This window comes from Penicillium manginii (assembly GCF_028828005.1).
Source record: "Penicillium manginii strain IBT 31320 chromosome Unknown utg000008l:1.0-3226943.0:1.0-3228205.0, whole genome shotgun sequence".
NCBI lineage: Eukaryota > Fungi > Ascomycota > Eurotiomycetes > Eurotiales > Aspergillaceae > Penicillium > Penicillium manginii.
Genome location: NW_026643109.1, coordinates 2288499 through 2302741, shown reverse-complemented (window position 1 = coordinate 2302741; position 14243 = coordinate 2288499). Strand labels below are relative to the sequence as shown.

The 14243-nt window shown below is 49.8% G+C and overlaps 4 protein-coding genes across 4 annotated transcripts; 2 read left to right on the top strand and 2 right to left on the bottom strand.

The window, feature by feature from the left end:
* Positions 1-931: 931 nt before the first annotated feature.
* Positions 932-4713, top strand: N7533_011489 (ankyrin repeat domain-containing protein; the record flags this gene model as incomplete). Its single annotated transcript, XM_057108139.1, has 4 exons — positions 932-940; positions 1000-1299; positions 1352-4027; positions 4075-4713. 4 exons carry the CDS (start codon positions 932-934, stop codon positions 4711-4713), a joined length of 3624 nt encoding a protein of 1207 aa, XP_056955517.1.
* A 425-nt stretch (positions 4714-5138) lies between these two features.
* On the bottom strand, positions 5139-6098 carry N7533_011488 (uncharacterized protein; the record flags this gene model as incomplete). The annotated part of the gene is made up of 1 exon (XM_057108138.1): positions 5139-6098. One exon carries the CDS (start codon positions 6096-6098, stop codon positions 5139-5141), a length of 960 nt encoding a protein of 319 aa, XP_056955516.1.
* A 3019-nt stretch (positions 6099-9117) lies between these two features.
* N7533_011487 (putative C6 transcription factor) lies at positions 9118-11475 on the top strand (the record flags this gene model as incomplete). The annotated part of the gene is made up of 2 exons (XM_057108137.1): positions 9118-9192; positions 9256-11475. The coding sequence occupies 2 exons, from the start codon at positions 9118-9120 to the stop codon at positions 11473-11475; spliced, it is 2295 nt and encodes a 764-aa protein (XP_056955515.1).
* A 914-nt stretch (positions 11476-12389) lies between these two features.
* Positions 12390-13807, bottom strand: N7533_011486 (uncharacterized protein; the record flags this gene model as incomplete). Its single annotated transcript, XM_057108136.1, has 3 exons — positions 12390-12775; positions 12831-13333; positions 13359-13807. 3 exons carry the CDS (start codon positions 13805-13807, stop codon positions 12390-12392), a joined length of 1338 nt encoding a protein of 445 aa, XP_056955514.1.
* Between the last annotated feature and the right edge of the window lie 436 nt (positions 13808-14243).

Genomic DNA, 14243 nt, shown 5'->3' with positions numbered 1-14243 from the left:
ATCAGGCAAAATATAGGCCCTCATCCAAGCTTCCCAGACTGTCATCACGGAACTTGATGATGCGCACCGCATTTACCAGGCGACCAAGGGCCTTATCTTTTTTGGAACACCACATGCAGGCAGTGCTGCCGGAAAGAAACTTCGAGTTCAAACCCTTAAGCTGATTGCCAAAGTGGCCTTCACGAAGGTTCCCCCCCAAACTCGATTCGGCGTTGGAATCCCACTCGGACGAGTTATTGGACCTAGCGGATGACTTTCGCACCATAAGCTTGTATACAAAAAGAGAGATTTCGATATACTCTTATGCCGAGAGTCGAACTACCCCAAAACTCGGTGCAGTGGTAAGACTTTTTTTTCTCTCTCTATTTCCTTGACGTCTCTAAGTAGATCTAAAAGCTGATTTTAATACGCATATAGGTAGTAGATGAATTCTCTGCCTTTGTAGGCTATGACAAGGAGGTCCGATCACACATCCAAGCGGACCATGAGGGAATCGTGAAGTTCGATGGCGAAACGGATGCCGATTATACAAATGTGTGGGGGAAGATCAACAGACTTAAGAGATTAGCTATCAGTGTCCCTGCTGGTGTGTGATACTTTTTTTTTTACTACTTTTCGCTTCAATAAGTACACACGTCTGTCATTTTATCCGATATACTTGTGTTGCGCTATCAAATGAATCATTCGGTATTTTCTTGGGTTCCATGAACAATTTAGTAACTTTCAAGTCTAGAAAACAATCATCAATCCGAGAATTCGATGGAAGAGATCACCATCCTCAGATGTCTCAATCAATCCGCATCTCATTATGAAGACTTGAAACACAGTCACTCAAGCCGTCGGGTTGGGGGAACTTGCTTGTGGTTCCTGAGTGACGAAACTTATAAAACATGGCTGAACCAAAATACAAAAAATGTGTTGTTATTTTGCGATGGACCTGGTAGCGGAAAGTCGGTTTTGTCAGCCTTTTTGATTGATGAGCTAAAGAGGCGCTCTCAGACCAATGCAAATTGGACGATTTGCTATTTCTTCTTCCAGGAGAATAACTACAGTTTGAGGACAGTGACATCGGCTCTTTGCGCACTACTCCTCCAGCTTTTTGATGACGAGTCTAGTCTCCTTGTTCATGCCGTGAAGGAGTATAGAATCAAAGGCCAGAAGTTTGCGGAAGATTTTCATGCCTTGAGCAGAATATTTGGACAGGTGGTTCAACACCATCCTCGTGAAAAGGTCATTTGTATCATCGACGGCCTGGACGAGTGTGAGGAGACGGGCAGAGACTTGTTGATTGATCGTTGGGTGGGGGGGCGGCGGGTCAGGATCCTCCCAAGCCACAGACACGGCGTGTCAGAACAAGTTGAAATTCTTTGTTACCAGTCGTTACGGCTGGATTGAAAGACGATTTACGCATTCTTCAATTCTCAGACCAGATGCTGCCGCGGTCAACAAAGCAGTCAACAAGGAAATAGCCATCGTGGTCGAATCCGAAGTTAGCGAGCTGGGTTTGCGAATGAAACTCAGCGCTGAGCTTCAAACCACACTCAAGGCGCGCCTTGTAGCCAACGCTGGTCACACATTTCTTTGGGTATCTCTCACCCTGGACCAATTCCGAAGAAGAAAAGACTTTACGGGCTCAGAAAAGCAATGCTGGGCCATTCTCAATGACCTCCCCGCAGACTTGAACGCGGCTTACGAGAGGATATTGAAGCGAAGTACAGATCGCAGATTGGCGCAGAAGATCCTACACATCATTATCGCCGCGGCTAGACCTCTCACACTTGTTGAGATAGGCATTGCCCTGGCAATTGAGGTACAATCCAAATCAACCAAGGACCTGCAGTCTAGCCGCTTTCCTTTTATCGAAAGCTCCATCCAGGACATATGCGGCGGACTTGTCAAGATTATAGGGACTCGACCAAACCAGAAGATTGATCTCGTTCATCACACGGCGAAGGAATTCTTAGTTACTCGGCCTTCCCAGCCTATGCCTCGCGACCAGGGATTCTTGGCCCTCTCTATCTGGGCAATATATTGTGTTTATTTCCCAGTCATAGACTTCCTTGCCAAATTTCTGGGTTTATGGAAGCACTCACTAGACCCAGTGGAATCGGATCGTGTTCTAGCAGAAATATGCGTCACGTATCTTTTTTTTGAAGAATTCAGCAACTGCCCTTTAGTGATGAACCATGAGGCCAAGGCGATCGACATTCGTGGAACTGTTGATCGTTACGCGCGGGAATATGACTTCCTTGACTACGCCGCAACACACTGGGCTACACACTTCCGCAAATCTCAATACCGTGCTCAAGCGACCCTGATGCAAGCAGCGCTTGAGCTTTGCGACACCAAGTCTAAGAAATTCCAGACATGGTTCGGGGTTTACTGGGCTCTGGTAGACTCACTGTGGCCATGTCCTGAGAACCTCACAGCTTTGATGGCAGGGTCACTTTGCGGGCACAAGAGATTAGTTGAATTTCTTTTGCGGAGCCACGAAGTAGATATCGTCGCAAAAGACGACAGTGGAAGGACTGCGTTGATGTGGGCCGTTGAGAATGGGCACGAAGATGTGGCCCATTTGTTGCTACAGAATGGTGCAGACGTCAATGCAAAAGACACGAATGAATGGAATGCCCTGCATAAAGCAATTGAAAAGGGATACAAGGAATTGGCTCAGCTGCTGCAAGTGAATGGTGCGGATGTCTCTGCTGTCACACAACGTGGACACTCCGGGATCCACTTTGCAGCCCGAAACGGATTTCATGATCTGGTACAACTTATGCTGGATTGTGAAGTTGACGTTAATATGAGATCTGCAGTCGGGGAGATTGGAAAATGTACGGCCATGCATTTCGCTGCTATGAATGGGCACAAGGAAGTTGTCTCTCTCTTGTTAGAGAATGGCGCCGATGTCAATGCGGAAACTGGGCTCATCGGAGAAAATCTGGCACAATATACCCCTCTACACTTCGCAGTCGTAGAAGGACACTTGGAGGTGGCAGAGCTGCTGTTGGAAAATGGAGGCCTCCTTGCCGCAAGGGACGCAATGGGAGAGACTCCATTGCACAAGGCAGCTAGTAGCGGCCATGAAGAAATGACCGCCCTACTACTGTCCAAAGCAACCTTCGTCGATATTGACTCAAAGACTGAGACCGGAGAGACCCCTCTGCATCTGGCAGTAAAGAAGAAGGATCATGCGGCCGCTACGTGCCTACTCCTGAAGGGGAATGCCAGCGTTAGGGAAAAGGATAAGAACGGGGCGCTAGCTTTACACTATGCAGCAGCCAAGGGCAACCATGTGGCAGTTCGAGAGCTAATCGCCCGAGGAGCCAAAATTTCGGCACGGGACTATGATCAAAAGAGTATCCTACATTACGCAGCACGATGTCAAGAACACACCGTTGCACTAATACTCCTGGAGGAAAATGCGGATATTGAGGCACAAGATGCCGATGAGATGACGGCATTGCACGATGCAGCGGTCCATGGAAACGACGATGTAGTAGCTTTTTTACTATCCAAGGGTGCCAATCCTTGCGCACGGGATTACGATGGCAAGACAGCACTTCACCATGCAGTCGCCAAAGGACGCGATGCCGTCTTTAGGCTGCTCCTTGCCAATCCTGACGTCGACCCAAATTCCAGAGACAATGCCGGTCGGACACCACTGTCATGGGCAGTCCCAAACTTTTACCGGTCTGAAAATGTTGTTGAACAGATGCTGCGTTGCGAACGTATCCACCCAGACTCCAGGGACAACGATGGACGGACACCTCTATCTTGGGCAGTTCAATTTATGCAAATTAATGACCCCGTGGCCAGCCTGCTAATTGATATTGGACGTGTTGATCCGGATTCCAGGGACAACAACGGACGGACACCTCTGTCTTGGACTGTCCAACATATACACTCGGATATCCCCGCGGCCAGTCTGCTACTTGAGACCGGCCGTGTTGATCCGGACTCTAGGGACAACAATGGACGGACACCTCTGTCTTGGGCCGTCCAATTCATGCATTCGAACGACATCGTGATCAGCCTGCTACTTAAAACCTATCGTGTTGATCCAGACTCTAGGGACAACAACGGACGGACACACCTCTGTCTTGGGCTGTCCAATCCATGAAAATAGATGACCCCGGGCCCAGCCTTCTCCTTGGTACCGGTCGTGTTGATCCGGACTCCAAAGACAAATACGGTCGGACGCCCCTCTCATGGGCAGTGCAAAATGACCAGCATGATCAGTGGGATCATGAGGCGGCTGTCAAGTTCCTACTGGGCACTGAGCGTGTGGACATAAACTCCAAGGATATGGATGGCCGGACACCACTCTCATGGGCGACGGGAAAAAACAAGTCAAAGATTATACAACTTCTGGTCAAAACCGACGGAATTCAACCGGATTTGCCAGATATCAACGGCCGAACGCCACTTTCATGGGCAGCACAATATGGCGACCCACATACTGTGAAAGTCTTGCTAGACACCGGTCGCGTCGCACCCGAGAAATGTGATGGAAATGGCCGAACACCGCTCATATGGGCAAGGGAGAAAGGAAATAATGATGTTTTCGACCTTCTGATCCGTTACCAACGTCGCTATGTGTATAAAGACCAGTTGGGAGCTATTGACGGAAGGTATGAGATGGAAATTGGATACGAGAGTGGAGATCAAATGGAAGAAAGCGAGGAGCTTGGACGACGCTATAGTATCTAGAGACAGCACTGCGATCTATAGATTCCTGAGACTATGAGTGCCCTCGGCACCCGTTCTCAACACCTAACTGAGTGGTTAACTACCTAGGTACTAACTATTGATCAAAGGCTCCAAATTTTCTACGTAGCAAATAAGAGCTCTTTGAGGAATATTCATGTTTCAAACATCATTCGCCAATCTCAATCTGCTGAAACACAATATTCACCAGTGTCAGAGAATACTGTACAAGCTTACATCAATATTGATTCTGCAATGAGTTCTGCACCGGTAATTGGTTTAGACTCATATCAGTATTGGGAGTCTTTCTTGCAAGCAAATCACTTAGATGAGATTTTAGATGAAGAATAAATGCATCCAACCACCATTAACAGATCATGAATTATTTCCTAGCCAACATGAGCCATGGTATATCAACTTAAATCAATCTACACCTCTATTCCAACCAAGCGGTAATAGCCCCCCCCAAAAGCCACCCCCATCCACTCCTCCTCATCAAACCTCAAATCCCCATCAAACCCATGCTCCCCATCCCTCACCGTAAGCGTAACTCCGGGCCCAGACCTAACACCCTTTGCCTTCTCAACAAACCCCTCAACATCACCAACAGGAACAATACTATCCTGCTTCCCATGAATAACCGCAATCCCACCTCTCGGAAACTCAACCCCCTCACTCTCAAGCTTATCAATCGGATACAACATCTCACGAGAAACTCCCTCCGTACCCCGAGCATATATCCCAGCCAAATGCCCATGTTCCGCCGCAGCAAGCATAAAGCTCAAACTCTCCGGCCCACTCCACTCAGACTTCACACCACCAATCTCAGCACTAGCCATATACTCCGTATAAACCGACTCGGGAGTCGAATGACCAAATGGCGGGTTCGCAAGCACCGTATTCGCCGAACCGGGATTAATCCACGGATACGAAGCCGTCGCCGCGCGAATCTGCCTCGGATGCGCCAAAGCAGTATACACGCTCAAAAGCCCACCCGCCGAATCCCCAGCCGTAATTATGCGGCCCAAATCCGCCTCAGCATCATGCTTCTCCAGCAAAGCCCCGAATTCCGGTCCATGAAGCCATGTCCAGAAATCTTCTATGTCGGCGTAGATCTCGGGACTGGTTGTTTCGGGTAGGAGGCGGTAATTCGGCGATACGATGATCGCGTTGTGTTTCTCGGCCAGATCGGCTAGCCAGTGCGGGAAGAATGGCATGAAAAGGCTGTCGCCCATTACGAGGCCGCCGCCATGGTAGCGTAGGATGACGGGGCGGGGGCCTGTGTGGGCGGTTTTTGGGATCAGGATGTCGGCGCGGATTGGGTGGTTGTTGACTTTTTTGTAATGGGTTTGGAGGAGGTTGAAGTTGGCGATTTTGGCGTCCGTCATGGTGATCAGGCTTTAAGGTAACTTGAAGGGGAGGGGTTCAATAATCTAAGTGGGGTAAATTGCGTATAAATAATAATGAGTATGCTGAGAGTGGGGAGAACTGTATGAAACTGGCCATCGATGCTCTTTATATACCCCTCGAACCTTGATAAAGTGAGTTGATCCAAAGAATCACGGTGTAGAATACCCGAAGTGCGCCATTTGGCCCCATTTAATCTCTCGGCCTTAGAATAAAGCCGAGGCCGTGGCCTGCGTATCTGCCAATAAGAGGATGGGATTGAGGATTTGAATCTTAGCGGATAGGGTTTCGGGAAATGAGTGCATAAATATGAAGTCGTACTACATATCTTGTATATTGCTCTGTTTGCACTGGTGATCGTGTTTGCACTGTCGATCTGGATCCCTTGGCTCTTCCCCACCGGGCCGAATCCCGAGATCCCGACTCCCGGCATTATCACCTTATCCCCGGAAGACTGTACTGGATATGTGCTACGGATAGAATTTCGGCTGTTGATGTGTAGGAATGGATGGGACATGATCATCTCCTTCTGCAGATAAAGTAAAGAAGAAGAAGAAGACCCAATCCCGCCAAATTCAGGATCTGGAATAGATTGTACTGACAGTCGGGCGGGTCATGTGAACATCATGATATAAGAAGAACTTGAATAAGTATAAATTATTATTATCGCCTCCCCTGGAGATTCCACTCAGGTTCTTCCGACATGTTCAACCACCAACCTATCATGATTACTTTGCACCGCTGACCCTGACCATCCCGATCACATGGGAGACCATTGACTAGTTTCTGATCTTGATATGGAGCCCCGTATGCCGGGAGTGACGAAATGCGTCTTCGAGAGAAGTTTATAAAGTCACTTTTTATTTAGTAAGGCCATCGTAGCCCTGCTAGTGGGATAGCCTTACTCTTGAAGAAAACTGCCAGATGGAATTAAATTTCCTTGCGGGTCTTTCAGTCTGTCGTAGACTGTCAGTGGTTTTTTAAACTGAAACTTTTGGAATTCTTCTTTCAAGCACGGTTCCGAGTCCTCCTACCTAGGTATTCAAGTTCTAACTTGAAGCTCTGGGGGTTGTTCAAGTTGACTTTACCTTGTCCCATTACTACTATTGGAACACTGGTAGTACTAGTTTCCAGTACTAAATATATATATCAATCGAGTTGGATACCTCCAGGGCTAGTAGGTACTAAAAAGGCAGCTCTTGATGGGAATAAGAGGAGATAATGAATGAGTATATAGATTCTCCAATCTATCATTCTGCCCACAGACAAAGATGACCTTGATTAACCCTGTAATATAGAGTAAAAACTCAATAAATGACTTGGAAGTATACTATTAAATTAAGCGTCGTGGCTGTTATATACTGAACTACTGAGCTTAGATATCATCCAAGGTCCATTGGTCTAGTGGAATGACGTTCGGTTTTGATCGTTAGACACCTCCGAAAGGTCGTCGGTTCGAACCCGGCATGGACCTTTTTTGTCTCTCTTTCTCTCTCTCAACATCCAGCTGGGGGCTTGAGTGATTGCTACTTTTTTGATCTGGCTAAGTTTTTGGAATATCCATCAACTGATTGCTATCTTGTTTTTATTAATTTGTTCGCAGCTTACGGCCTAGAATATGTGTGCAGGTGCAGTTCTATGAACATCTTGCTCTTTGACTAGCTTATCATGACCACACGTGACCTGATCTGGCATAATCTTGAAAGCTCTGTTTTCTTTTCACGTAGGTGAATGACTGGCTGTTTGTTGATTTTCAATCATGTTCTTTCATAGAACCAATAGATATGGCCCCTTGTGAGATCCCCGACTTCACATACCTAGGTAAGCTGTCCCGCTCTTTCCCCGAAGACGCAATCCTGCGTGAACCGTGACCCTCAGAATTAAAAATAGAATTGCTGATAAGCTTAATTTTACTACAGGCAGTGTCAAAATATTTATAGAACCTGATTCTATACTCATCATCTCCTTCTGGGCCGTGGATGTGCAAGATCAAGTTCTTGGCAACTTAGGTATACCCGGCAAAGATCTTATCCGCGCCTAAAATTAAACTCGAACTGAGACATTGTAGACAATCGCATAGATTGAAATTAGCAATTCTTCAGAGTAGATGATTTACAACCATCTAGAATGTCGAGTACAATTTTAATCTCAAGTATTATGCTGTAAGATACCAAAGGTTCCGCTAGGAGCAACCCGAGAAGCCGCGGAAGGAACCCGCAACTCCGATCGGCTGTCCGATCGGTGACGGGGATGGACGGGGATGGATCGGGATGCCGTAGAGAATACTGACGAGTCGGGAAGATCAGCCCAGTCCGATTCGCAAGGGAGGCTGTGTTTGTTCTATTTATTCCAACCCTGAATCCTAGTTTCCCTAGTTTCCCTAGTTTCCCTAGTTGCGTCAACCCTGTTCTATTCCTAGAATACAACTGGTATTGAAGGGTATCGTGGGGAGCTTGAAACTGCCGACGATCGGCAGTTGGCGGTAGTCGGTTATCAGAAGTATACAGGGCAGAGTAAGAGGATTATATTCTACTTGGAGATAGATGATCGATATTGTAGTGTAGAGGTATTCTACTCTGAGATTATCTGTAGACAGAGTAGACTATACTAAATTGTATTGGATAGCATCGTAATATATAGCTATAGAGTAACTAATTACATTGTATTGTACTACTATACTCCCACGTCGTGGGGATGTGGGGAAGCAAAACTCCGGTTTTTGCCTTGCACTTCGAAATTACATCTTTAGACTTAGATTAATTATTCTGCAATTATTCTACTTCTAAAATAATTCTACACTAAATTCACCGCCTCTGGTTGGTCCAGCCTAATCAACGCTACCTTGCGTAATCCTTCCGATTGCGTCGATTTACTTTAACCTTAAGGAAACACCTCCAAACCGCAACTCCGCAACTTCAACTTCTCCTCCGACTCCCTCAATTCACCCCCCCCCCCTTCCCCCTCGCAGACATAGCATGTGTCCTGCGCAAATCGCTCTTCATGGATGAGGGCTCCGATAAGGCCCCTCGACGCAAGAGGGTCTCACGCGCCTGCGACCGCTGTCGTAGCAAAAAGGTACCCATCACCGCACTACCCCAGCTACCCCCTCCAACTCTCCTCTAACTCTCCCTCACGTAGGATAAATGCGATGGCATCCGTCCCACATGCTCTGCCTGCCAGGCCTCCGGTCAATCCTGCTCCTACGACCCCCACGCAAAGAAACGCGGTCTCCCTGAAGGCTACGTCCGCGGACTCGAGAAGCTCTGGGCGCTATCACTCTGTAACATCGACGGATTCGAAGATACCATGCTGGCCATGCTAGGCGCGACCGCCGACTCTGCCGATCGTCGCGCCAAATTGATGTCCGTCTGGTCTGAGGATACTTCTTCCGAGAGTCTGCATGAAACCTGGAAGACGAGTCGTCTGTATGGCGCGCTGGAGAAAATGCTCTCCGGCTCGGAACAGACCCCCGCGATAGCTACAGGCACGGGGAAACGGTCGCGTAACCCGAATGATGATCTGGATGATACTTGGGGGTATCGCTTTGGGAGGGAATCGAGTCCGCTTGGTCCGGCTGCGCCGCGAATTGTCGGGCCTGTTTCACTTTCGCTTTCGTCGGCCTCAGCCTCGATGTCAGGAATTTCGCCAAGTGCGAAGCGCTCGCGATTGGCGCAGGCACAGTCACAGGCACAGTCTGATCGTGGTCTCTTATCATCTCCACAAAATCTCCAGTTACCCCCGCAAACCTCCCAACTCCTCGACATTTACTTCGCCGCAACACACTCCTGGCTCCCAATCCTCGCAAAACACAATACCCTCCGCGCTTCCTACCTCTACGCCAACACCGCCGTCTCCCTCACAGCCACGACCCCCGGTTCCGGCGACCATGCTGCACTATGGGCGATCCTCAGCTACACAATCACTCAATCCCGAACCGATCCCCGCTCCAGTCCCGTCGGGACACTCTCCTTAGCAAAAGAGTATTACACCATCTCACGAAATCTCATCCCCCTCGAAAAAGACCGCTATGAACTCGGCCATATCCAGGCATTACTATTACTTACACTGGTGAACATGGGACTGGAGGATTGGACAGCGGCATGGTTATTAAGTGGACAAGCAGTGCGCATGGCGATCGCATTAGGACTGGGCTCTTTCACCGATACGCGACAATCCGATGAGCTCAGACAGGGCAAGGCGGTGTTTCTAGGCTGTTTTGTCATCGATTCTTTACTTTCTTTCCGCCTTCGTCGTTGTCCGGCCATGTCAGCGAATGACATTGCAACGGTCGGTCTATTAGAAGAAGATGGACTAGAAGAGTGGAATTCCTGGGCCGATGTTCTTCCCACGGCCAACGCCAGCCCCAGCACCGCGCATGGGAAGGTCCCTCCGCGCCGAGGACCACTGATGTCTCTCAGCTGCTTCAACCGCCTAGTCGAACTAGCCAGCGTGCTGAACAAAATCTCACGCAATCTTTCAATGGGGTACAAACCCGCAACATTCGCCCAGCAGCTAGTCATGGACCTGAAACAATGGGACGACGGACTGCCTCTAGGCTGCCGTCTAATCGGACCGGAAAGTATCTACCCAGAGCGACACTCAGCCTTACTACCGCATCAAAGTTATCTCGGATTAACATATGTCGCCACCCTTCTCTGGCTATATGTCTGTCTCATCCCGGGGGAACAGGGCTTACATCGCGCTCAACGGCCCGCGACAGAGGGCGCAAAGAAACTCCTTTACCGCGGGTTATCCATGCTGGGCCAGCATCTGGAGAATTTCCCGATCTGCGGACTGCCCCCGATGTTCGAGTTCGGGCTCCGGACTATCTCCGAGCAGGCATTTTCGTTACGCCAGGTTGATGCGTCGGATACGTTCCCGTTTGCGCGGTGGGCGGACGAGTTTCGTCAGAAGACGAGTGCTCTTGTTTCCACCTGGCCTGCTTATGGTTCTCTTACCGCGGCCATGGAACGGTCTCAGCAGTCACAGTCACAGTCACAACAGCCGAATGGGTATCACCCAGCGCCAGCGCCAGCGCCATTTGGAAGTGGGGGCATGCTAGCACCAACCACGATCCCGAGTACTGTTCCTGTATCTATCCCCGTCCCCGTCCCGGAACAGACATACGCCTCATCCATAATGGGAATAAGCATACCAGCCGACACCCAAACAACGCCAAAAGACACAATAATGTCAAACACAGACCTCATGATACCAGAAATCCCCCCCAATAGACCCACCACCAGAATACCCCCCCACACCCACACCCACACCCACACCCCTCAACTTCCTCCCCTCTTCCTCCTCCCTCCGCGACGAATCCCGGCCCCGCCCCCGGCCCAAACCCGGAAGATCTAGACGCTATATTCAAAGACCTAGCCTACCTCGACACAACAGAGTGGTCCTCGAACCGCGAAGCAGGACTCAAAGACTTCGGTTTTCTGGATGACTCCACATTCCAAGCTTTCTGTCATGATCCGGATCGACTGGGCTCGCAGCCTCTTGTTCATCCGCCTTCTATTGCGGATATTTGGCCGCCGCCCGGCTTTTTCCCGGAGACGTTTCGGGATGTTGAGTAAGCTTGGATTGGATTGGATTAGAGCTGGGAGGATTTGTATATACCCGAGAAGAGAACTTGAATGGGAGAATGAATACTTTGTACAGTTTAGATGTTGATGGATTGGGTGGATTGTTTTGTTCAGCTGAGTTGATACTGAGGTCGTAGTAGTAGTGGTACCTCCAGGGCTCCGGCTAATTGAACTTGTATATATCTACTAGTATTACCTAGGTAGTACTACTGTTTATAACTGAAGGTATAGATTTTTTTTTTTTACTGCCAGTGTTTTGTAGTCATCTTTCATAGCTGGCCGATTACGAGCACAATTATCGGAGTGCCTAGTTTGGTCTATCTAATTCAGCCTCGGGACTCGGGCGAGGGATCTCGGCGGGGATTTAGACTCGGCTTGCCGTCTTGGCAGAATGATAGTTTTGCATGAACTGGACATAGCTTATTTCTTTGATTGATTGGTTATATTTCGTATGATGCATGAGAGTCCGGTCGCCCCCCATACAAGCGAGTGTAAGTCTGACCAGCAGACAAAAAGTGTAAGAAGCAAGCAAAGCAGAATTGCGCAGCCAACGCCGCCGATGCCCTCGGGCAGAACGTAGGAAATATGTGCAGAGAATGGTATATATACAGGTGAAGAAAAGGAAAATGCTAAACGGATGTTGGTGTGGTGTGGTGTGGTGTGGTGTGGGGTGATGGTCAGAGATCAGTCAAAAATGTATTCGACCTGAGGACAAGACGATTGGAAAGTTCGCAGCAGTTTCTGCACACGGTGGGTCATCCAGCCGGAGTACGTGCCGTTGCTCGCTGCGCCGTGGAAGGTCGTAGAGGCGTGCTTGCAGGTATTCTCTTTCTGATTCCAGCTATACTGCAGACAGTCCTTGTTTTGCGTGCAGGCTTGATGACAGCTTTCCAGGGATGGTTTGGTGGGTTCGTCGAAAATGATATCTGTCGGTGACATGTTGTCCCAATCATCGCGACCGGCGAGAGTCCCGTTATGGATGAGATCGCGGTAAACGTCGGCGTGGAGGAGGAGGGCATTCTTGCCGCTTCGGAACCAGGACCGGTCAAATCGCCACATTTCCTCGATGTCTCGGGGGGGTCATGCGGTGGTATGAAACGGCGGGGTAGCACCAGGGCTGGCGACCGTAGCCCTCGGAGAAATGGTCGATCTCCCAGGGTCGAGTGGTCAGCATCATGGGCCAAGCCCAGGTGAGAGGGATTTTGATTTGGTCAAAGGCTCGCGCGAGGACGCAGTCTCCGGCCCACTCGTCGGCGGTCATCTTCTCCAGCTCGGCTTGGTGTTCGGAGCGGTAGGTTTGGAGACGCTCCATTGCCGGTCTGGAGAGGATGACGCCGGAGCCTCCGTAGGCAAATAGGATATCGCCGATTTGCATGGGGCTTCCGATGTAATAGCTCCGGGTGTGGTCCAGGTGTGCTAGCCAGTTGATCAAGTTGGGCCACACGACGTAGGTATCGGCCTCGATAAAGATGTACCACTTAGCATCCGGCATCGCCTCCAATGCGCCGTCGATCATGGGCAAGAATTTCCACTTGTCCAGCTTCCATCCAGGGTTGTTGGTCTTTCCGAAGGGGCCGTTCTCGTGGTCGCCCCATTCTTCATCAGTCAGGCCCTTCCCGGCCCACCTGCTGCAGACGGTGGTAGATGTTGAACTCGGGCTCGCTGTTCATAGTTGCTTCGGTCACGTTGCTGAGGACATCGTAGGTTGGCACGCCGCTGATGGTTTCTTCGTAGTCGGAGAAGATGGCGTAATTGGGGACACATTGGAGGGTGGTGCGGATCTGCACGGGGACCTTTGCTTGAGACTCGGTGGCGCCCGTCTTCAAAACAACAAAGACATCATCCATGTCCCGGCGAATGTGCCCACACTGGTGCTCCTCCAGCTCCTGCTTACTAGGTTTGGGTGTCTTCGGGGCGGAGTCACTGGGCGGAGTAGCATTTGGCTCTTCGATAATGATATGGCCTTGCTCGGCGTGAATGGTATGTTCGGCATTATTGACTGCGCCCGAGTGGCCGTGGGGGTTGAGGTAGAGGTAATAGATCAGGCTGAGGGTAATGAGTGGAGAGACGATGAAAATCCATCGTCGTGGAGAGGAGAACATTGTCGCGGGTCGGAAAGAATGGACGATCAGTAAAGGAGTGTATGTAAAGAAGGCAAAGCCATGGAGAAGAACAGGAAGAGGAGGAAAAGTTGCAGCTGCAGTAACAGTTGAAAGAAGTGAAAGAAGGGTGAAAATGGAGGGACTGCAGGGACTGAAAAAGGGAGATGGAGATCAGCCTTGACAAGGACAGGATAGGACAAGACAGGACGGTTCTCCATTCCTATGCCCCCTCCCCCCCTCATAGCCTCACAGGCTGGCGATCGATGGGGAATCGCAGGCAGGAATATTGCTGATTCGACGGCGGCAACGAAGCGCTGGAGTGATAGGTCGCGCATTGGGACAAACTGGAGAGGGATCAGCAACCACGCGGCCCAGGGGCCAACGAGGCCGTGGCGAGGGTTCAAGAACCACCCGCCGACCCACGGTGGGCGTCATC